The sequence below is a fragment of the Rhincodon typus genome, chromosome 10, assembly GCF_021869965.1.
Source record: "Rhincodon typus isolate 14 chromosome 10, sRhiTyp1.1, whole genome shotgun sequence".
NCBI lineage: Eukaryota > Metazoa > Chordata > Chondrichthyes > Orectolobiformes > Rhincodontidae > Rhincodon > Rhincodon typus.
In genome coordinates this window covers 42,827,006-42,852,500 of record NC_063341.1, presented here as the reverse complement: position 1 = coordinate 42,852,500, position 25,495 = coordinate 42,827,006, and the positions used below count along the sequence as shown (strand labels likewise).

Here is a 25,495-nt window from a genome sequence, read left to right as displayed (position 1 = left end):
CATATGAAACAAAATATGATTGTTACGGACAGAGAGAAAATTAGAAAGCTGTTCAGTAGTTTCTGTTCACAGGATCTGCTCAGATGATTCTTGTGCTGATTAGAATGTCGCTTCTCTGTCTTCCTTCTCCAGATGCTTTCACTGGTTTGCTGGAGGTATTGGGTGGCTATTTCACACTTATAAAAGATTGCTGACTTATTAATTAAATGTCACAGCAACTGCTGAAGGAAAAATTAAACTTGTTCTCTTCATAATTAAAGTGGCTTTTACTGCAGAGGATAGAGAGCTCCTGCAACGATATAGGTTTGAAGGCTTCTCATTATCTTGTTCACAGCCCAAACTGTTCAGCTACCTAAAAACAAATCACATAGTTGTTGGCAGGAAGAGGATCTTTATTATTGATGACTTGTCATTTGTCTACAGACCAATCAATTACTTGTTACCATGTGATTCCACATTTGGACATACCCTTCAACTTCAGCTCATCTGCAACTATATTTCAACTACTGCTTGAACAAGCTGCTATGTAAATGGTCTTTGCACTCTCCTAGTTAATACTCTGTAACCCCTTATGAACTCTCCCTTACACACATACAGACAGAGACACAGACAGGAAAAAAAACATGGGTGTAATGTGCAGAGAGAAAGTTTGAGAAAACAGTTCAATGGTTCCTGTCCACATGTTTCCCTTAGATGGCCCTCTTGGCTCGTTAGGACATTGTGCTGCTTGATTCTCCTCCAGATACTTTCTCTTCCTTGTGGAAGAGATAGGCAGACTGTTTCACACAGGAAAGGTCTCTAACTTATTCATTAAAAGTCACATACAGCAACTGATGAAACTGAATGGCTTCAGGCTTGAAATGCTATTTACTGCATAGGAGAAAGATAGCTCCTTTCCTTTCGGAGATCTGATTGCTTCTTCCCAAATGATTACATCCCCAAGCTGTTTGCTGCCTGGAAGCCAACCACATAATTGCTGGCCTTTGTGCAGCAGTCCTTCAATAATCCTTGGTTTTAAATCAGTCCTTTTCCCATTTCAGTCCAGAATCGAAAATATAAAAACTTAATTATATCATCTTTACATTGAAATCAATCAATCATTAATGTAACGCGTGGAATAACATGATCCTCAATAACTTTGTTGCTAAATGATTGGAAAGTTGTTCTTGCGATTTTTATTCCAGGCAGCATAACTGCCTTGGTAATATACGTTCACTGTTAGAAAAGCTCTTTCTTTTTGGCTGTCTCCGTGAATGTCAGTCCTATCCTGACTGTCCTACCTGTTGTTATATCTCTTTAACATGTTAACATGATACATTCACTGATTTTCTTCTTGTCCAGAGTACTTGCTATATAATTCACATCATTGAGTTTCTTCTGATTTGTGACGGTCCAGTGAACATTGATTTTGATGGTTCCTCTATCTAACACCCGGTCTCCCGCAAGAAACTTCCACATTTTAGTATTTTTATCTGTTCTCGTTTCCATGGTTTATGAGCACTTTTCAAATGCTTTTTGGCTAACTCTCTCACTTTGGTTAGTTTCTTGTTGAAATTCAAAACAGACCAGATATGTAACGTCTGAATTTTGATTTATATATTTCTTTTTAATTAATTTAAGGGGTCACTTCCTTGCCGAGCTGGCTGGTTACAGTTCAGACGTTTCGTCACCATGCTAGTTGACATAATCAGTGCAGCCTCCGATGAAGTGATGTTGTTCTACTCCGCTTAGTATTTATATGATCAGGTCTGTTGAGGTCACTCTCACTTCATGTCCATATATTAGTTCAAGAGGAATGAATCTGATGGTGGCATTAGGGGCTATCCCTCGTGGCAGACTGGAGTAATGGAATTCTTTTATTCCAATTATTAAGATATTCTTGACAACAAGCTATAATCATGGTCTTTAAAGTTTTATGTCATCTTTCCAGTGCTTCCTGAGATCATAGATGATAAGTAGAAGATGTTGTTTTATTCTCAAAATATTAATTAATAAATAACTATTATTTAACAACCACTCTCATTTCTCCCAAAGGCATTGCTTTAGGAAATCTTGTCAAAGCATCCATTATTGTTAAAAAGTACTGATTCTCTTTCCTCATTTTAGGCAGGTGTCCTATGCAACCTGTTAACACCCTGCTTAATGCTTCTTCCAAAGCTAGTATTTGAATTAAAGGCACAGGTTTAATTGATGGTTTGGATTTCCCCACTGTGTGATATGAATGCCATGCCTGGCAATATATCATCACCGCTTTATGTAACTCTGGCCAGTGAAGTTGTTCTAATATTTTAACATTTGTTTTCTTAACACCAAAGTGAACTGTATTGGAATTTCATGAAGCATTTTTGTTATGATAGGTGCAACTGTTACCTGATGGACTACTGTTGAACTCTGTATAATGGGATTGGTTTGGTTTGGTGCTTTCAAGTACATTGTTTTCCTTCATTAAGCCCTTTGGAAGACAAATGACATCATCAGTTAACATTAGCGACTGACTTGCTGCAATATTTTTCAATATCTTTATTAGTTTACATTCTTGATTTGAAGCATTAGGGAATACAGCTTCTCTTGACACACTGTCTTTTTGATGGTATAAATATTTTCAGTTCTAATAACTTTTAGATTTTTATCCAGTCTTGCCTGGCTTAGAAAACTCCACAGTACTAAAACACTTCCGCCATGTAACTGATTCTCCTGAATTAAAAATTGATTATCTTGCTCGGGGAAACTTTTCTCCTTTCTAACCTGAACTCCTGGTTCTTCGGATATGAGGCCTTCTGTTCTGACATCAAAACTGATGATTTCTGGTCTGTTGTAAACTCAATAATATAAACATTCCATTCATTATTGTGTGTAGGTCTGAATGCTATATGGGAAGGATTTGAATGCACTGCATAAGCAGTTTATAAGAACAGCTCCGGGATGAGGAACTTTGTTTATGAGGATAGATTGCAGAAGTTGAGATTGTTCTTCTTGGAGAGAAGAAGGCTAAGAGGAGATCTGTAGAGGGTTTCAAAACCATGAGCGTGTTGGATAGAGTAGATAGGGAGAAACTGATCCCATTCATAAAAGGAAGAAGAACTAGAGGGCATTGATCCAGTGATCTGCAAAAAAAGAGCAAAGGTGAAATGAGCAAAAACATTTTCAAAACAGCGAATAGTCAGGGTGTGGAATGCACTGCCTGGAAGAGTAGTGGAGGCGTGTTCAATTCAGATATTCAAGAAAACTTTGGATGATTAATTGTGTGTGCAAATAATGTGCAAGGGTCTGGGGAGAAAGCATGAGATTGGCGGTAAGTAATGATATTCATTTAATGAGCTGGTTCAGGCACAGTGGGCCAAATGGCCTCCTTTGCACTTTAATACTTCTGTGATTATTACTGCAGGGGTACTTCCATGCACTTCACTGCAGTCACATCTTTTTTAGGAATTAATGCGCTTAGTTCACTGTTGAGAATTGCCTTCAAGCTTTTTTTTGTATAAATACCTTCACACAACTAACCTACATCCATCTGCCTCAATTTTAAAATCCAAATCCCTACCCTTTCACATAAAATATATTTAGGTGTGCATTTGGATGGGCTATAACTCTCAGGGTTACATGCAACAGATGGCAAATTGATTAAACTGTTTTGCCCTTTTGGCTGGCAGAGACACAATGGGCTAAATAATTCCATGTTGTAAATTTTGTGTTTTTATTGTCTTTGTGGCAAACATTTAGATTGAAAGGAAACATTAAGTGTTAACATTTACTTGCATTTAATTCACTGAGTTTGATTTTTATTTTGCTCATAATACTACTGCTAATTCAATACCTGAGTAATGCATCTAAACATCCCTTTTATCCTCAACACACGCTAATTGATTTTTATTTGTGTTCACTGAGTGATGCTAAGAGTTTTATTCCATTATAAAACCTTGAATTGATCATTTTACTTAACATAAGCTATATCAAATTATCTAAAAATGTTGATTTATTTCTGTTTTCCATGTTTGCCATACCTACTCATGTAATGTCTACTCATTATTTGCATTTGCTTATTTACTGCCTAGATATTAGGATGTTCTCTTGGAACATGCAATTCTGCAGGAAATGAAAGTGATGTCCCATGATATCAATAAAACAAGGAACTGCGGATGTTGGAGATCTGAAACACACAAAATCAGAAATTGCTAGAGAAACTCAGCAGGCCTGGCAGCATTTGTGGAGAGAAAACAGAGTTAATGTTTCAAGCCCAGTGACTGTTCCATGGAACAGTTCTGAGGAAGGGTCATTGAACTCAAAACATTAACTTTGTTTTCTCTCCACAGATGCTGCCAGACCTGTTGTATTTCTCCAGCAATTTCTGATTTTGTGTGTTTCCCATGATATCAATCTGACTGTCTCTGTCTCTACCTCCACCACACTTTTTATCCCACACTTAAGTACATACATTTTCATTCACCTCCCTCCCCGCCTCTTTCTCTCTCACAGGAACACAAACACATTTCTCACAATTAGGCTGTCATAATCACAGAGGTCTCAGTCTATTGTCCTCATGTACACACTGACTAAAACAGGAAAACCATTGCAAGTATCTTACAGACTTAGAACCATGAAATATAGGAGTAGGAATAGGCCATTTAGCCCTGCTTGACAATTCAACATGATCATGGCTAATTATCCAACTCAAGAGCTTGTTCCCACTTTCTCCCCATACCCTTTGATCCTTTTTACCCTATGAACTATATCTAACTTATTAAATTTTTTTTCTGATACTGGATAACTTTTTAGAAATTTTATAATTTATACTATTTTTAGTGCAAAAGATTAATTATTTCTGAGTTGTTATTTATGCAGCTACATATTGCTCAGACAGAAATTAAGGCAATGGTTAGAACCAAGACCTGAGGAACAGGTCCCATATTTGAGTCAATACAAAAATTATTGTACTTTTTTCCACTGCAGTGGTCGGATTCAGTCTGTCACCATTTGTGCTTTATTTTGCATTCGTCAGCTCATATTTGTGGCTATTGAGCAGCAGACTATTAAATTGGATTTTCTGGAAAAAAGAACTTTTATTTGCATTCCATCCTTTGCATTTCATTATCACGACGACATTTGAGTTACCATCAATATTTAAATGTAACATCAGATTGCTTTATTTTCATATATAGTTGTAATATTGTATCTACTTAAACTCCTGGTGCAGGTACCACTTGTCTTTTGATTTATGACTTGATTGAAAAAGCCGAACCAGTTTTTTATAAGATTCAGATTATTTAATATGTAAAAAATAACTTTTCAGTACTGAGGAATGTTCTAAACCTAATCCCAAAATGAAACATACTGAGCTGTCCATCTTACCATCTTTTTATTTGCTGAATTATGTTGACATTGTAAAAACTAGGTCCTACCTTAGCAAGTTGTGTTTTTATAATATTGATGAAGGAAATTTGGCATTCTAATTTTTGGTTGTAAAAGCAAAAGAATTGGAAATAAGACCTGCAAGTTTTTGAAGTACACTTATTGAGCATAATTGTTCATGGTTGTTAAAAGTAAGATAATCTCTTTCTGCTTGTAATGAAGTTGCAGAATATTATTTTTGAGAATATTCATTCAAGGAAATTTGAATGTTTTCAAATCAGTAAAGAAAATCAAAGGATTAAACTCCGTCATAAGCACAAAGAATTATTTGATGCTAAAAATTTAGTGAAATAGGTTTTTCATGTGTATCGAGGGTTGGGAAATTGAAAGGGCTCCATTCCCAGTACACAATTCTTGCTATCTGATTTTCTTCACTGTAGTTAACAGATTGAAGTGTTCATTTAAAAAGTAATTTCCACCACCCTACACAGACCCCTTGAAAACTATGGGTACATTGATTATTGAGCAATATAACTAGAAAGAAGATGAACATTTTGCCAAATGAACTGTCAACCACTTTACAAAAGGAAATGTTTTAGATTTGCATTCTGTAGGTGTAGTATGCACATGACGTGTTTTTAAAAAAAAACAGTGATGAAGAAGTAGTGCAATTAATTTCAACATGTGCTAAACATCATAGTACAAAGTATGAGAAAGCCTTTCTATAGAATAGGATTTTTTCAAAGCCTCTTAAAATGTAATATCAAAGAGATCTTCATTTGTAACAAGGTAAATGTTCAGTTTCTGGTTTGATTAAGGCCCAAGTACTGACTATTGGATGCTTTCCTTGACCTAATTGTTTTTTTCCCTCTCTTCAGATTTTTGAGCATGTGTACGAGACATTTTGGCAGTGTTGTGGCACAGACCGTTAGAACGTATAAAACTGATCAGTTTCCCCTGCTTCTTATTATTATGGGGAAACGATCATCCAATGAAGTTTTGAATGTGATTCAAGGTAATTTCAAGTAGAAAGTCTATATGTTATAAATGTCATTCATATGCAGAGTATGCGAGACAATGGCAAATGTTAGAAATCCGTAAGTTGCAATGTTCAGATACAGCTGAGATAATTTGAACACAGTGCTTTGGTTTAAATTGTGTTTGTGTATGATACACACACAAATAATCAGTGTCAAATTGCTTCCTGGTAAATTAATCGTTTCCAAGAAATTTATTCCACTATCAAATAAAATATTTTCAGACTGTTTTTCCTCCATTTAACTCACTTGTTTTTAGTTAGAAAGTGATTAAAAATAGCTGTGCCAGCACACAACACATTCAACCTCATCCTGAATTCATACTTATAAAAAAAAAGAGTGCCACTTCTTAATGCCTTTCTAATGAAAGCTCAAATTGCTTGCTTCCATCAAACATGCATTAATCTTAATAGCTTAAAGCTCAATTGTGTCCCTTTGTTGCTAGGTAATACAACAGTAGATGATCTGATGATGCGGCTGATGAATGCCATGGAGATCTTCACAGCGCAACAACAAGAGGATATAAGGGATGAGGTAAATAGATGTGAAAATATTTAGGTGTTTTATTTGTTACAATCTGTTAAACAGTTTTATGAAATAAAAAGACAAATATTTTTCTAAATTAAAATTGGATATTCAATAAAGCATGAATTAAATATTTGAAAAAAAATGAAAATAGCTTCTGAGACAAAAGCTTTCTTTAAAAGGGAATTATTAGTTTTCCAGATTTCATCTTTTTGCATTTAATGCATCTTTTGTCTCCAATAAACAAAGCATTCGTTTCATAACCAACTTCTCAAACTACTAAAGTCTGATGTTCTGCACCTTTATTATTTTTAGCAAAAGCAATGAACATTCTTTCCTATCATTGCTTTTACTCCTGAAGCTGGTGACATCCTGGTGGAAACTATTTCCATCAAAGTTGTTTATCTTCACTATCGTGTGTATCGACAAACGCAACCTTAATGTTGCTGAATGCAATATTGTCCTCACCGACTGTGCTGACAACACATTTTTGCAGGGAAGTCATTGGATAGCCATTAATCCAAGAACTCTGGTTTCCTTATTCTCTTGCTTGGAGGTGTTTGAATCTCAGTTAAGGCCTGCAATTCAGTATGGATAAAGGATTCAAGCCTGAGGATTTCAATTTTGGTGTTAAATCATTTACATATTTTGGACCTCTAGAGTTTAACTTGGATTGTAATATTGCAAATATTCGAATTGGTATAAAATATGTCAAATTTTTGCAAATGTAGAATTCCACTCTAAGCAGGATTTTGGTTGCCCTATTTACCGATCTCTTCCTCCTTCATGCTTCAAATTTGCATTCTAAAATAAATGTGGTAAACTGTTCAAGGGCCTGCCCTTTATAGCTTATCACAATTCAAACTTTAATTTAGGCAATGTGGTCTAAATAGTCTCAGTGATGACCCCTCCAGTGATGCTAGCCATTGCCTTCTCCATGAGAATAAGAATGTGCAAATATGCTAGTCCCCCACCAGCAACTGTCATTGCTGTTTTTTCAGGAACCTGTCTTACAATACAGGGGGAAATGAGTCAATGAGTTTGTAACATCCTGTGGCCTGATGTGGCTGCTTATGGTTGAATTGCTGGTGGTATGTGCAGGCCAGATTGTCTTAAACCATCTGTTCCACTCATGACTTTGAAGGAAGAGGCTCTACTGTCCTTTCCTCCATTGGACTCCAGACCCAAAACAATATGACTGACTCTTAATTGCCCTCTGAAATTACCTAGCATGTCTCTTAGTTGTATTCAAATCACCGTTAAAAAAATACAGTGCTATTGGGAGCACCTTGATCACCCAGTTCACAGCAGTTCAAGATGGCTGCTCACCTTAAGAAGGCCAGTGACTAATGTGCAATAAATGCTGCCCTCACTAGTGATACCTCAGAATGCATTGAAAAAAATCTGGTTGAAATTGACCCTCAAGGACATATCTAGCTCTTTACAATTTGTAAATCTCAGTTGAATTCCCCAGATCTGTGCTCCTTTAACCATACAGGCCAAACTCTTTGAAACAAAAACAAATTAGTGATTTTTGACAAAAGGTCATTGACCTTGATACAGAATCTCAGAACTGTTACAACGCAGAAGGAGGTATTTTGACCTATTGTGTCTGCACCTGCCCTCCAAATGAGCTGTTCACAGAGTGCCATTTCCCCATTTCTCCTTGCAGCTCTGCACATTTTTTCCTTTCAGATAGGTCTAATTTCCTTTTGAATCCTTTAGTTGAAACTGCCTCCATCAGACCTCTAGGAAATGAATTCCAGACCCTAACCACTCACTGGGTGAATAAATTTTTCCTCACGTCACCTTAATTACCTCATTACTTTAAATCTGTGCCCTTTACTTCTTGATACATAATACCTGACACAGCATTTCTATTCGAAGATGCACCAAGATCTCCTGTGTGTTTCTAGCATTTTCTCTTTTATCTTCCTTTTTGGGTCTATGTGGGTTACTGAAATGTTTTGAACTGAGAATTCATTTTGGGCCCCTCCTCTGTGCTGTTTCCAAAGCCTCGGTCTCACCCACCATGGTTCCTGACTTTACAACAGTGACTTCAAAATCTACTAAATTGCAATAAAGTGCTTGCTATGGCAACCACATGTCACAAAAAAACACGGTATATGTCTTTTAGAACTGACGCACCCACTCACCTGCCTCCGCCAAGTTATTAAAGCTACAGATTAGCATGGAGTTATCCCAACATTTTAAGGAGTACTGGTAGATTCATTTGGGTCAGCAGCTGATTTTAAGGTTCCCCCTTATACCCAAGATGATATCCTCAGGTATATTAGTAATCTTCCTGTAAATGCCAAGTCATTTCAGCATCATCTTCAAGAATAAAGCCCAGTGCGTAGTGCTCATCTAGCATTTTAGGCATACGTTGGATTATTTATAATCGGTCCTTGATTCATTGAACCACAGCGTCATTCAGCAGCCAAGTCTTTGATTCTTAACAGCTGAAAAAGCTTTGAGCAACATTACTGGGGTTGTTCGTTGCACTCTTTTCCAATAATTTAGCTGACCTAATAGCAGCCTTTTCTTCAACTGTTCGTAGTATTTGACATGATTTTGCTTTGTATTTGTTTTGTTTTGTATTATGCATTGTTATATTATAAACTCATTTTTGGTAACATTTATTTTTGTCTTTGTGCATGATCAGCCTGCCATCTAGGCATCCTATCATACCACTGCTCACTTTTAGGAAGGTAAATGACTTCTATGTATTTTAATTTCAGAAATTATAAATTCCTGGTAAATGGCATGGATTTTGGAATTTTGCCTTTGGACTCTTTGTTTTGATTGGGAGCTTTTAAAAAAAGTTTGAGTCAGTTAACAGATGGCCACTCAGATTAAGCTGCTTTTCTGGCAGCTTTTTGTGTTTCTGGCCAGTTAGGTTAAAACAGTTGGAATTGGCCAGAAATCCTTGAAGCTGCCCAAGAAACAGTTCAATCTGAGTGACCGTCAGTCCACTGACTTTTTATTTAAGTCAGCCAATCGGGAAGCTGCCCACTCTGAGCAACTGTTGATCATTTTTTTTAAAGAAATGTGAAATGGAGAATGGGACCTGGTGGCACTGTAGTGAATGGAAGAGTGGCATGGGATGGAAAGACAGAACTACTTCTACAAACAAAGATTCTGTCTCCCCTGGGTGCAACTGCTGCATCTTCTCTGTCGTGGCTTAAAGCTGAGAGTTTGAAACCGACAGCAGTTGAGTATGGTGTTTCTCATTTTTTTTGGCCGTGTCTTTCTGAGTGAGATTCATGGCACCTGGACACGCAGTCTTCTGCTCTTCATCTGGTTAATGACACGTTCAGCTTCTTTGGTGCCTATCTTGTGAAATCATGTGGCCAAAGAGGCAGAAGTGCTCACCATTGCCTGGATTTCTCAATGTTCATGCTACTGATTCCATAGTTAAACTCCAACTGTGTGCCACTTCAGACTGCCAGACTGGACCTTCCCATCATGCTATGGTCCTTCATCAATATACTGAAGGAAATCGCCAGGAAAGGCAAGTTAGTTGCTCGGTTTTGCAACAGGGACCTGCAGGTGCTTGTGCGTGGAGTGGAAGACAGGAGGGCTATCATTTTCCCTGCTGTCTGGCAGAAGTAGCCACACCATCAGGCACAGCCAGTCTGGACCAAGTTAACAATCCAGGTCACTGCAGTTTCCCAGATGAAACACAATGCACTGCAGTGCAGGAAGAAGGTGTATGATCATCTGGACTCCTCAAAGGGAAGAGCCATCAATTTGTCTCTGTTACCTCATACTCACAAGGCCACCCACTCACTTGAACTCTGCTGCTACATATGCCATTCAGTAAGGGTCACGGACTACAACTTTCATTATCACATTCATGCAATAGCTCCTCACCGCATATGAGTAGAATGTTGGTTTTGGCCAGTAAAGTGAAACACCACTTATGCAGCTGCTGAGACCTCGATGGTCCAACTAGCTCATTGACCTTCATTGTGCTCCATTGTTCTCCCATTACATCAAAGCTAACTCATTCATAACCTAAAAAAAACATTTATTCATTTTACAGAACTAATTCTTCCTCCTATGCAGGCACTTGTGGCATCCATTGCAGCTCACCAAGCAGAGACCTGCTCCAGAGATACTCGTGTTCCACCTGCACCTCTGAGGAGGAAGCCACTCAATCCTCAAAGGCTACATCAACACAAAGACTTCCACTTCAGTGCATTCTCTATCTGGATTAGACTTGGGAGCACAACTTGTTAAGCATATCTTTAAGGATTTTCAGCTGCTGCTCAAGGAAGAAATGTCCCCAGTCTCTGGCACTTGGAGCACTGCCAGAGACCAGGCACCCACACACCCTCAGGGAGATCACCATTTCATGGTTTTTCCCATTAATGACATTGTTAAAATGCCAAAATAGGTACAGGAACAGAAGGCAGGTTTGTCAGGGCAAGTCAGTAAACTCGATCAAAGGATGGAGGAGTCCACCCATATTCCTAGTATCTTGCTGGTTGATATGTGTATGTCTGGCTTCCTCCATGGACAGGTTCGCTACCACCATGGAGAGCCAGGTCCAGCACACTCGGGGTCTGCCAAATATATGCACTGACCTGCACTCCATTGCTGTATCCATAAGTGCTCATCATCAATGCAAGCATCATTAAACCATACAGTACGGAAGGAGCCCTCTGGCCCATTGAGTCTGCACTGACAAAAAACTAGTCTAAATCTACACTAAATCTAAGCTAAACCCAACCTAGTCAATTACCAACCCATCAGTCTACTGTCGATCTTCAGTAAAGTGATAGAATGTGTCATCAACAGTGCTGTCGAACAGCACCTGCTCAGCAGTACCCTGCTCAGTGAAGTCCAATTTGCATTCCACCAGGGCGACTCAGCTCCTGACTTCATTAAAGCTTTGGTTCAAACATGGACAAAAGAGCTTAATTCCAGAATTGAGGTGATAGCGGCATCCCTTAACATCAAGTCCACAGTAGACCAAGTGTGGCATCAAGCAGCCCATGCAAAACTGCAATCAATGGCAGCATTCGACCAAGTATGGCACCAAGGAACCCTAGCAAAACTGGAATTAGTGGGTATCAAGGAGCAAACTCTCCTGATTGGAGTCATACCTGGCACATAGGAAGATGGTTGTGATTGTTGGAGGGGTTAGTCACCTCAGCTCCAGGATATCTCTGCTGGGATTTCTTAGGTTAGTGTCCTAGGCCCGACTATCTTCATCAATGATCTTCCCTCCATTATAAGGTCAGAACTGGGGATGTTTGCTGATGATTGGCACAATATTCAACACTATTTGAAACTTCTCAGATACCGAAGCAGTCTATGTTCACCTGCCGCAAGATCTGGACAATATTCAGGCTTGGGCTCACAAATGGCAAGTAACATTTGCACCACATAAATGCCAGGCAATGACCATCTTCAATAAGAGACAATCTCATCTCTGCTCCTTGACAATCCGTGGTGTTACTATCACTGAATCTCCCACTGTCAACATCCTGGGGGTTACCCTTGACCAGAAACTCAATTGCACTGACCGCATTAACACAATGGCTACAAGAGCAGGTCAGAGTCTAAGAATACTGAGTCGACTGTCTCACCTCATGATTCCCCAAAGTCTGCCCATCAGCTACAATACACAAGTCAAGAGTGTGATGGAATACTCCCCATTTGCTTGGATGTGTGCAGCTTCAAGAACACCCAAGAATCTTGACATCATCCAGGACAAAGCAGCCCATGTGATTGACACCACATCCGCAAAAACCATCTGTCTCCCTCCTCCACTGACATGCAGTAGAGCAGTGCATCCTATATACGAGATGCACTGCAGAAGTTCACCAAAGATCGTTAGATAGAAACTTCCAAACTCACTTCCATCTTGAAGAACAAGGTCAGTAGACAAATGGGAACACCACCACCTGCAAGATCCCCTCCAAGCCACTCACTATCCTGACTTGGAAGTATGTCATCGTTCCTTCACTGTCACTGCATCAATATCCTGGCATTACCACTCTAAAGACATTGTGCGTGAATCTTGGGCTGCAGAGGTTCAAGAAGGTAGCCCACCATCACCTTCTCAAGGGCAACTTAGGGACAAAGTTTTGGCAAAGATCTGGCAAAGGGACAGGCAATAAATTTGGTTCAGACGGCGATGCCCACATCCCATGATTGAATAAAACAAAAACTAGTCTCACTTTTCAACACTTGCCCCATAGCTTTGAATGTTATGAAATTTCAAGTACTCATCCATGTACATTTTAAAGATTGTTAGGTTTCCTGCCTCAACTACTTTTCCAGGCAGTACATTCCAGACCCCCATCACCCTTGGGTGAAAACATTTTTCCTCAAATCCCCTCTTAACCTCTTGCCTTTTACATTAAAATCATGTTATTGATCCTTCAACTAAGGGAAACAGTTGCTTTATATTTACCTTGTCCGTGCCCTTCGTAATCTTACACACCTCAATCAGATCCCCTCTCAGTCTTCTCTGTTCTAAAGAAAACAACCAATGTTTATCCAGTATCTTTCATAGCTGAAATGTTCCATCTCAGGCAACATCACGGTGAATCACCTCTGCACCCTGTCCAGTGCAGTCATATCCTTCCTATAGTGCAATGACCAGAACTGCACACAGTACTTCAGCTGTGACCTAATCAAAGTCTTGTACAGCTCCAACATAAAGCTCCCTGTTCTTATAGTCTATACCACGACTGAAAAAGGCAAGTGTTCCGTATGCCACTAAAACTATCCTATTAATCTGTCCTGCCACCTTCAGGGATCTGTGGACAAGCTGCCCAAGATCCCTCTTCCTTTGAGCTTTCCAGTGTCCTGCCCTTCATTGAGTACACCTCGTCTTGTTACCACTCCTAAAATGCATCAACTCACGCTTATCAGGGTAAATTCCATCTGCCATTGATTTGCTCATCTGACCAATCTGTCTGTATCCTCCTGTAACCTAAGACATTCTTCCTCACTGTCAATCACCTGGCCAGTCTTCATGTCATTCACAAATGTACTGACCATCCCCAGCATTCCCTTTTATATTGTTTATATATTCACAAACAATAATTGAACCAGCACTGAACTCTGTGTGTGACAATTTGTGTCAGAGCCCCTGTAATTTCCTCTCTCGTCTCCACAGTGGCCTGGGATACAACTCATTCGGACCTGGGGATCTGCCCACTCTTAAGCCAAAACCTCCAATTCCTGCTCACTCCGTGTCAAACTGCCCAAAAATCTCTCAATCCCTCTTCCTGAATTCTGTACCCACATCATCCTTCTCCAAAGTGAAGACAGATGTGAAGTCCTTGTTTAACACCTTACCAATGTCCTGTGGCTCCATGTGCAGATTCCTAATGGGCTGTACTCTTTCCCTGGTTATTCTCTTTCACTCGATAAATTCGTAGAATATTTTGTGATTCTCCCTAATCTTACGCGCCAGTGCTTTTTTTATGCCCTCCTCTTTGCTCTCCTAATTGTTTTCTTAAGATACTCCTATGTGCTTTCTATACCTTGTATGAGGGGCAGCACAGTGGCTAGCACTGATGCCTCACAACGCCAGGGACCTGGATGCGATTCCAGCCTTTGGTGACTATCTATATGGAGTTTGCACATTCTTCCTGGGCCTGTGTGGGTTTCAGCCAGGTGCTCCACAATCCAAAGATGTGCAGGTTAAGTGGATTGCCATACTAAACTGCCCCATAGGGACTTTCAGGCTAGGTGAGATAGCCATGGTAAAAATATGGGGTTACTGGGATAGGATAGGGGGCTGTGTCGAGGTGTGAAGTTCGTCGAGCTTTTGGTGCAGACACAATCGGCTGAATAGCCTTTATCTGCACTGTAGGGATTCTACTCCATGAGGGCCTTTTGTACCTGTTAAAAGCCTCTCTTTCTTTTCCTTCTTATCCAGTTCTGAATATTCCATGACATCTAGGATTCTAGCTAATCCCAGTTAGCTTTAACCGGATCCTACTTTATTTTAATTAAATCTGCCTTCCCCAATCCAAAACTTTTTTTCAGCGAACCATCCTTTTTCTTTTCCACAGTAAACTTAAAATATATGGTGTTGTGGTCACTATCACTAAATTCTCTTCCACTGCCACCTCAAACATCTACCTGGCTTTATTTCTCAGAATTAGGTCCACAGTGACATTGTTCTTTGTTGGATCTTCTACATACTGATTTTAAAAAAAGCTGTTCTGAATACATTTCAAGAAATCTGCCCCTTTTAAACCCTTTACACTATGACTGTTGCAATTAGTGTTGGGCAAGTTGAAACCCCCTAATATAACTTGCTTTTTCACAGCTCAGTGAAGTGTCTACGTATCTGCTCCTCAATTGCCCACTGACTGTTTGGATGTCTCTAATGCACTGCCAGCAGTGTGACTGTCTCCTTTTTGTTCCTACGCTCTACCCATGAAGCCTCATTTACAGACTCTTCATTCCTCCTTATTGCAGTTACTGACTCCTTAATTGATAATCAATGCTGTGAGTTATGAGGAGGAGGGACTTCAACCTCAATCCAGGTGCCCTTTCCTTTCAAGAAGATGATGTTTGGCCTCTCCACCTCCCTTTCCCTGTAATGCCAAAGCTTGTAGAAGTGCACACCAATGAAGCAAGCCTACATCTGAGCAGGGCTGTTAGGCCTAAGTGACCCCAGGATTGACCAACCAGGTCTTCCAGACAAAGTATCAACTGCAGAGCAAGCTTCTTACAATGGTGCAACTGCACAGTCACTCAGAGAGCCCAGGCAAGCTGATCGACATGCGAACACATTGATATCCAGTTACAGAAACTGACAGTGGCAGAAAATGTTAGACAGCACATAGCCCTCCATCCAAACTGCGCTTAAATGTAGTGAGAGAGAAAGGAAGAGAAAAACATACCGAGGGCACACTGGTGGCATGTACACATCATTGTACATTTTTTTGCACTTTCTTAATAAATGTTCACTTGCATTGATAAAATGTCTGCTGTAGTGTCTTTATTGCCTTTGGACCTGGCGACGTCACAGCCGTTTGAGAGATGTACAACCTCTTCACACACCCCAAGAATGAAAGTTGTTGCAATGGCCAAAATATAAATGTAAATGCTTATGTCTGCCACTAACTGATTCCTTCTCTGCCAATAGCACCAGAGTCTGGGATACTTGAACTGTGACTTTCATGACCCCAGCCCAAGTGTTGCACTTAAATATGGACAACACTGAGTCTATAAGCAGTGTGGCAGGCCTGCCCTACATTAATCATCCGCTCTTGGACCCATCTTCTGAGTAGCAATATTAAGTCAGTGGTGAGGCAAAGTTTCATTTCGTCTCGTAACTTTTCCAGAGGCATACTGCCACTCATGGCTGTGAGGTGTACAATCAGCAGTTTTTCCGTCCACACTCCCTCACAGTGCAGTGGGCTACTAAGAAGCTGCACAAAACATTTCTCAAGTTAAAGTCATCCTATTCAATGCTGAAAGATTTCAGGGCAATTCATCAATCCAAGGGCTGCTTGCTGTCTATCCAACAGAATGTTACACAATGAAAGGAAGTCCAAACCCAGCTCGTTCGTGCTGGAAGCAGGTTTAAATGAGGCTCTGTCTGATCTCTAATGCCCAACGACGCACAGCTGTATTGTGACCTCTTGGATGTTCACCTGGTGCCCAGATCCTCTCTCTGGCTGTCATCCTGTGAAGATTACTGTTTTCCCACATTTTCTCTGCATCCAGGACATTCATCCTTTGTCATCTCCAATTGCAAGGGCATAGGATGCTACAATAATGTAACCTATCCTTTCTCAACACTGTTGCAAGGCCTTTCCAAAGCAGTTCAGGCATCAGACCTCCCCTTAAGGAGGACTATGGTCTATTCTGCTATTATGTAGCAGCGTTGTATTTTCATTCTGGATCACTCTAAGAGTTTTGTAAAGGTGTCATGAGCCGTTTATGGAGTGGATAGCCCTTGTCTCCCAACAGCCATCCTTGTCTGGCCTGAGGCAGGAACCTGTGACTTTGCTGTCATATGTACACATCATTGGCTCCCAGGATATCTGAGACACATCTCCAAAATCTGACATTAATGGTCACAGCTAAGTTGAATACTGATAGAGTGGAAGCCTTTTCTGTTGACCAATTCTTCAGGTTGCTTTGAGGGTGTCTATCACCAGGTGTATCCTGCACCTATGAGAAGTCAGCAATGGTGGAGAATCCCAGTTCAGGCTGTTTGACTCTTGTAGCAGGGGAGGGATATAAACTGGTGAGAAAAAAAAATCGCATCAGTGATGGCCCAGATGTATTTATGGATTGAATTTTGGGACTTGCCATATGTCCATGTCAGATGCGTAAGCCGATAATCTAGGGTATGGCAGAAATAATAGAACATTTCTGCAACAATACTGCTGAGCCCTCGTAGCAGTAATAAAAAAGCATCAAAATATGCTCTGACAGTATGCCATGGAAGCTTTGAAAGGAGGCCCACGACATGCCTTGATGAAAGCTCTGAACTATGTAATCTGAGGTATGTATGTTGCAAAACCTAAGCGTTAATACCACATTGGGAGTGTGAAGTTTTAGCATTAATCAACCATGCTTGCTCCACTCCCAGAACAAGACATTTTTGAACATTACAGACCATGTTAATCATAAATATAGAGTCATACAGCATAGAAACAGATCCTTTAAGCCCACCATCCCATAAAAATTTTAGTGTCATCTGCATACTTACTAATTATACCTTGTACATTCACATCCAATTCTTTAATGTACATAACAGCAAGGTCCTAGCACCAAACCCTTTGGTACAACACTGGTCACAGGCTTCCAATTCAAAAATATTCTTCCATCTGCAAAAATGACCCTGAGCTTCTAGTTGCCGGCAACTTCAACACACCACCGTGTACCCATTCCAGCATTTCTGTTGCAGGCCTGCTGCAGTGTTTCCAGTAAGCCGTAGCGTGAGCTCAAAGGTCAGGATCTCATTTTCCGCTTGGGAACCCTGCAGCCTTTAGGACTCAACATCAAGTACAATAACTTGTGACTCCATCCTTCTATATTTTTTACCCACCCCACACCTGGTCCTGTTATGACATGGGTTTCAGTTACAGTCACCCATCCCACGTACTTCTAGGTCTATTATCACATTATAGGTTGCATTATGCACAGCTAACCCAATTTCTCACTCTTGGCTCATTATCTTCTATTCAACTTCTGTCCTGGCCTGCTATCCATTATCTCCTTGTCGACCTAGCCCTTTCATATCTCCCTTTCTTTCTGGGCTCTGTCTCCTCTTATCTGCACCACCACCACCACCACCATTTCAGCTTCAGCTTAAATACCACTTTTTCCTAGCTACTGGCAGTTCTAATGAAGAGTCACCAAATTCAAAAGTTGACTTTGCTTTCTCCCCAGAAATATTGCCAGACTGGCTTAATTTTTCCAGCAATTTCTGTTTTCTTCCACCATCACCCTTTCCCACTGATTTATGAGCCAATTTTGGATCCAGTTTGCCAACTTGTCATGGATCCCATGAGCACTTACCTTTCTCTTGTGAGGAGCACTCTGGCCCTGAATTCTTACTGTACTACTTTTAAAAGACATCAACTTTCCAAATGTATACTTAACTGTAATTGCTGCTCCCAGTGTATGTATGGAGACAAAAAAAACTGCAGATGCTGGAATCCAAGGTAGACAGACAGAGGCTGGAAGAACACGGCAGACTCAGTGGCACCTGGAGGAAAGGAGCAATCAACGTTGAAGAAGGGTAATAGCCGAAACGTTGACTGCTCCTTTGCTCCAGATACTGCCTGGTCTGCTGTGTTCTTCCAGCCTCCTGTTTGTCTACCCAATGTATTTTTGTCAGGTCCTGTCTAATGAAAATGAAATCGACCTTCCCCCAATTTAGATACTTAATTTTTGCTCCGTCCTTATCCCTTTCCACAATGACTTTGAAATTTACAGAGGTATGGCCACTATGCCCAAAATACTCGCCCACTGAAAATTCAACCACTTGTCCAGCTTCATTCCCTAGAATTAGGTCTATTACTTCCCCATCTATAGGAGGACTATCAATGTACTGGCACAAAAAAGCTTTCCTGGATGCGCTTTAAAAATTCGACCCCTTTCACATTAAGGAGATCCCAGTTTATGTTATCAAATGTTGTTGAACATTTACAGTTCACTGTGCAAATGTGGTAACTCTGATGCATTGACATCTAATTTCAGGTGGGAAATATGATTCTGAAATCATAAACCCCAGTGAGGCTTTGAGTTAGCAACCGAATAGATCTGGCTTGACAAGGAGACAATTAGTGCAAATTGTGTAATAGTGATGATTGCTTGAGGACTTATTTTTTGCAAGAATTAAAATTAAAAACTGACTATCATGAAATGCAATGCCAGATGGGTGGCGTTACTGAATTAGTTGAAGCACGACTAATGCAATTGGCCCTATCAGAATGCCTCCCATCCTCCATGCGTTGCTATCCCAGTGTATCCAATAACCTTTCAACTTACCAACCCACTTCCATTTCCATTCAACCCCTTTATATGTGAATGTGTGGCTTTGCAAATTGCCATACCCCTTGATGACCATGCCCTTCCCATACTGAGGCCAAATGCTGGTAGTTTGGGAACCTGCTACACCCGCTAATGCTTTGTGGTCATAAGCATCCCCTTAGCAACCCGTTCCAGTGAATCACATCTCACAGTTCTGCTTTCCACTTTTCTGAGGACCTCAAAGACTGCTCCCTGGTAAGCCATCTGACCATTAATGACCAAACCTCCAGGACTGACTGTGACCCAGTCCCCAAACTGACTTGGCAGGAACACCCTGACTTTCAACTTCCTAGCTCACAGACTGGTGTCTCCACAGCACCCTAACTGATGTACCTGTAAGCCCCATACTGAATGCACTTGGCCTGCAGGATTGACTGTGGCCCAAATCCCAGACAGCAAAGGCCAAGCATCTGATTGACAGTGGCTGATCCTTTGGATTGCAATTTAATGATCTCCCTGACTGATTATGGCAGCAACCCTTGACTGACCATAATTCACTGACTGCACAAAAGACTGCTTGTCTTCATCTTGCAGACTTGGCCATTTGGTTAAAGCCTATGCCATGTGTTTTCCATGTATTGCGCTGGCTGGCACATTCTGTAAATGTGACATTGCCACGGCACTGCACTGAACAGCAAGATTTTTGTTCTTTAGTGCTCTGAACCATGACAAGCTGCCAGTCTCTCTCTCTTTACACTAAAAGGCAATGTAAGCCGCAAGGTTTGACAACAAGCCTATGCGCTTAAAAAAAACTGTGCAAAGCAGAGAGGATGGTAGTCTGTAACTTAGCATTTAAAAGCTTATGTATTGAGAATCAATGCAAACCACAGAGACTGGTAGCTTTCAAGTAAGCGCTAAATTAAATGAGCACTAAAAATGTAAGCTAAAAGCCGCAAGATGCATCCTTTGTGGGGTCATGAAATGCGTTTATATCCTTGGGTGCAAAGTTATCTGGCAAAAGCATGCAAGTTATTTGCATCCCTTGAATTTTTCTTCAAAAGATGGTTGAGAAGACATTAATAACACCATGGTCTTGTGAATTTTGCTTTTCATAACCTCGGAAATATATCTTAAAGTCACTTCATCAAATTTTCTTTAGAACCAATTGTAATGTTATTGAATAAGTTACTAATTTGCTGTTAATATGAAGGAGCGATTTGGTCAAATTTCTATTAAATTTTGAAACCCAAGAACTTACATTTTGGCACAAGTATAACCAAAAAAAAAAGCTTTGTTTAATTAACTCAAGGGAAGGAACCATTGGACTGAACATTTTTTGCTGTGGTTTGTATTTCCCTAATAGCACAGAAATGCTACATTTGCAGTCAGGTCACGCAAATGGAAATTTCTCAGGTTTGAGTTTGTGTAGCAGTGCATCATACTAGAAAGCTTTGTTCAGAGATCTGGGCTTTTAACTTGCCAGATGATTGATAGCCTGGTGTTGCATGACAAACCTCAAAATGTTTGAATTTGTCACATACGAAACTAATGAGTAGATACACATTGTTAACCACAAGTATTAGAACTTAGCACACCTGTCTTTTGCCGTCTGACTCTTTTGCCTGAGGGTTAGACTATTCTATGGATTACAGTAACTCTTTTTGACAAGTTTACTGGGTGGAGTTCATTTTAAAGACAACATTGTTTGATAATATCTCCACAGTGCATTCTTCTATTTCAGCTGTCAAAGTTTATTACTGTTAAAATGGCCAGTGTTGCACAACTGGCAGTGCTGTTAAAATTGTCTTTCAGTGGTATAAACTTACTGGGATTTTGTAAACCAGTCTTGTTAACTTAGATAAATAAAACTCTGAATGTATATTTAAAAGAATGTATTTATTTCAAAACAAAATAATAAAAGCTGTTTTACAATGCTTAACCATACACATCCCTGTCTCACCAAACTTCCTTTCTCCTTCCAAACTATCCTTTCCCCTTCCAAACTATCCTCTGGATTGAGGAACTGTTGGTACATTGCATGAAGTAAAAAAAATTACTCAAGAATATAACATCTATAGGGTAGTTGTAGGGTAATGCCAACCTAAAAGTGAGATCTTTCCATTTGACATGACTATCAGCCTATTGCAGCTTCCATATTGCATACCATTGGATTCTCAAAGTAATTGCTGGATGTGAGCAGTGGGTCTCTTTCCCATGTAAATTGGGATCTGAATGACATAGAATCCCAATACCACAGAGGCCTGTTGAAGCTGTTGTTAAGTATATTCAAGGCTGAGATAGGCAGGTTTTTATCAGTAAGCAAATCAAAGTTAATGGGGACAAGGCAGGAAAGTGGAATTGAGGATTATCAGATTAGCCATGATCTCATTGGTGGAGCACCTTAATGGGCCAAATGACCTACATCTGCTGCAAAATGTATGGTCTTACAGTTATGGTCAATTTTAGTTTTAAAGGACGAATGGATTGAGTATGAAATGGACATAGCCTATACACGGACACATTCTGATCGGGGTTTTTTTTTGTCGATTTGGAAATAAAGAAATGACCATCTTAATCCGAGAAAACTGTCCTTCTACTGTAGACTCAACCTTTTCCCAGCCTTGCTTTTCCTAAAGCTGTGTCCACATCCCACTTGGCCAATGTTCCGGAGCAATGGGCTGCATCAGCATGCCCATTTGACGTCGACTGCTTGTTTATCAAGTTCAAAGGCAGTTGATGTGCAACATTGCACCCAAAAGTTAAAATTGGTGTTTGGTTTCCATAAATAGCCTGGATCAGAAGGAATCATTTGCCCTTTGGATTCCTTCTCTTGCACTGACAATTGGAACTGCACTACAGTCAAAATTTTGAATGAACATTTCATGTCCTAAATCAACAGATCTGCCATCCCATTCAAACAACCTGTCTTTGTAAAGCAGTCTATCTTTCACCAATAAGTAAATGTATATAGTGCTGTGCCACCCTCATGCGAAGTGGGATGGAAAAATGATGAAAAAACTTGTAGGATGTTTGGCTTAATGCTATAATATAGCACCACCAGGTTATATATCAATCATACAGCAGTTGTGGCTGACAGGGTTTAGCATAATTCCTTTCTCATTAGATCTAGATCACAGCATGTATAGAATAGTATATGGGACTACTGCAAAGCAGATGTTTCATTCAAGTCTCCCTGTAGCAGCTATCAGCCTTTTCCTCTTTTCTCCTTATTTCCATCAAAGCTGATCATTCTTGTATTCCAAATGCTGTCATCACACCAACTGACTCTATCTTGAATTCTTTAGTTTTGGCTGCCATACTTTCATACCCCTGCAAACATGGGGAAAACAAGGTTGCCATTCCAGTTCTTGGGCCAGTTTTGGCATTCAGTTAGATTATGGCTAAAGAGAGGTGCAGAATTTGATTCCCTTTGTGGATAGAAGCACTTCTTGATTTCACTCCTGAATGGTCTGGTCCTGATATTAAGATCATGCCCCTTATTCTGCACACCAGTAACAAAGGAAATAAGTTTCAGTATGATATATAAACAGGAACTGTTATTATTTTAAATATCCCAATGTTGATCATTCCAGCCTGCTATAGTCAAAGGGATACAAACAATTTATGCAGCCTGATCTCATAATTTAAGCCCTGATACCATTCCCACGAAACTGTATTGTATCCTCTCAACAGTTGACATAATCCTGACCTGCAGTATCGGGAACAGAACAGAGTGCTCCATATGGAATCTAACCAAATCTCTGTACAGAGGTTTAGGAAAAGAGGAACAGAAAAGGTTTGAGAGGGATACAAGTTAGCCAGGAAGGAGTTAAAGAAAGGGCATGACGGGGCATGAGAAAACCTTGGCGGAGAGGATCAAGGAAAACTCCAAGGCTTTTTACACATATGTGCAGAACAAGAGAATGACCAGAGAAAGGGTAGGGCCGATCAAGGATTGTAAAGGGAATTTGTGCACAGAGCCTAAAGAGATAGGAGAGGTCCTTAATGAATACTTTTCCTCAGTATTCACAACTGAGAGGGACCTAGTTGTAGAGGAGGACGTTGTGAAACAGGCAGGTAGGCGAGAGGAGGTTGATGTTAGTAAAGAAGATGTGCTAGGAATTCTGAGGAAGTTGAAGATTGATAAGTCCCCCGGGCCTGATGGGATTTATCCAAGGATTCTATGGAAAGCGAGGGACGAGATCTCAGGGCCTTTGGCAATGATCTTTTCATCCTCACTGTCCATGGGTATAGTGCCGGAAGATCGGAAAGAGGCAAACGTCATTCTCTTGTTCAAAAAAGGGAACAGGGATAACCCTGGAAATTACAGGCCAGTTAGTCTTACATCAGTGGTGGGCAAATTATTGAAAAGGGCTCTGAGAGACAGGATTTATGATCACTTGAAAAGGCACAGTTTGATTTGTGATAGTCAGCATGGATTTGTGAGGGGTAGATCATGCCTCACAAACCTTATTGAATTCTTTGAAGAGGTGGCCAAACGCATGGATGAAGGTGGAGCAGTGGATGTGGTGTACGTGGATTTAAGTAAGGCATTTGATAAGGTTCCCCATGGTAGGCTCATGCAGAAGGAAAGGAGGCATGGGATAGGGGAAATGTGGCAGATTGGATTCAGAATTGGCTGATCCTTGGAAGACAAAGGGTGGTAGTGGACGGAAAATATTCAACATGGCGCTCAGTTACAAGTGGTGTACCACAAGGATCTGTTCTGGGTCCTCTCCTATTTGTGATTTTTGTAAGTGATTTGGATGAAGGAGTGGAAGGGTGAATTAGCAAGTTTGCAAACAATATGAAGGTGGGTCACGTTGCGGACAGTGCAGAGGGCTGTTCTCGGTTACAAAGGGATATTGATAGAATGCAGAGCTGGGCTGAGAAGTGGCAGATGGAGTTTAACCCTGAAAAGTGTGAGGTGATTCATTTTGGAAGGACAAACTTGAAAGCAGAATACAGAGTTAACGGAAAGATTCTTGGCAGTGTGGAGGAGCAGAGGGATCTTGGGGTTCATGTTCACAGTTCCCTGAGAGCTGCCACCCAGGTGGATAGAGTTGTTTAGAAGGCGTATGGTGTGTTAGCTTTCATTAATAGAGGGATTGAGTTCAAGAGCTGTGAAGTTATGCTCCAGCTATACAAAAGCCTGGTTCGGCCACATCTGGAGTATTGTGTCCAGTTCTGGTCACCTCATTACAGGAAAGATGTGGTAGCGTTAGAAAAGGTGCAGAGGAGATTTACCAGGATGTTGCCTGATATGGAGGGGAAGGTCTTACGAGGAAAGGTTGCGAGAGCTAGGGCTTTTCTCTTTAGAACGACGAAGGATGAGAGGTGACTTGATAGAGGTGTACAAAATGATCAGAGATATAGATAGAGTAGACAGCCGGAGACTTTTTCCTAGGGTGGAGGTCGCTTTTACGAGGGGACATAGTTTTAAAGTGAAAGGAGGTAGATATCGGGGAGACGTCAGAGGTAGGTTCTTTACTCAAGAGAGTGGTAGGGGTGTGGAATGCATTTCCGCAGAGGGTAGTGGGGTCGGCCTCATTAGGGACATTTAAGCGGCTATTAGATCGGCATATGGATGATAGTATAAGGTAGTGGTGGAGGTTAGATAGACCTTAGGTTTCGGGTAAAAGTTCGGCACAACATCGTGGGCCGAAGGGCCTGTACTGTGCTCTACTGTTCTATGTTCTACAATTGAAGCATACTTTGTTTCCCATTGTATTCCAACTTCATTAGAAGATAAAAAGATCTGTCATCCAAATTGTTTTTTATAGTTTTCCGTTATGTATATGGACATCCAAATCATTTTGTTTCTGCATATTTCCTAGTTAACTTTTAGAAAATACTAGGTTTCTCCATCCTTGATCTGACATGAGTGATCTTTAAATTGCAACTACATTTGCCACTGTTTTTCACATTCATTTAATCCAGGTCCAAATGTAACTTCTTTTTCTATATTTTATGCCAACTTGATATGCAACTGTCTTCCTTCATCCAAATCATGAATAAATAGGTTGTAAAAGCTTTTGCCCAGATATTTGGAAAATGCCACGTGTTATATCCCACAAAGCAGAGTTCGTAACCTTTATTGAATATACTGT

The 25,495-nt window shown here is 40.3% G+C and overlaps 1 protein-coding gene across 1 annotated transcript in view; it reads left to right on the top strand.

Moving 5' to 3' along the window:
- The window catches only part of LOC109924749 (FAS-associated factor 1), a 142,977-nt gene that overhangs the window by 19,742 nt on the left and 97,740 nt on the right, over positions 1-25,495 (top strand). Inside the window, exons 2-3 of the mRNA XM_048601578.1 lie at positions 6,225-6,361; positions 6,829-6,917. Coding sequence (XP_048457535.1) covers positions 6,225-6,361; positions 6,829-6,917 — 226 coding nt within the window. The remainder of the gene's footprint in view (positions 1-6,224; positions 6,362-6,828; positions 6,918-25,495) is intronic.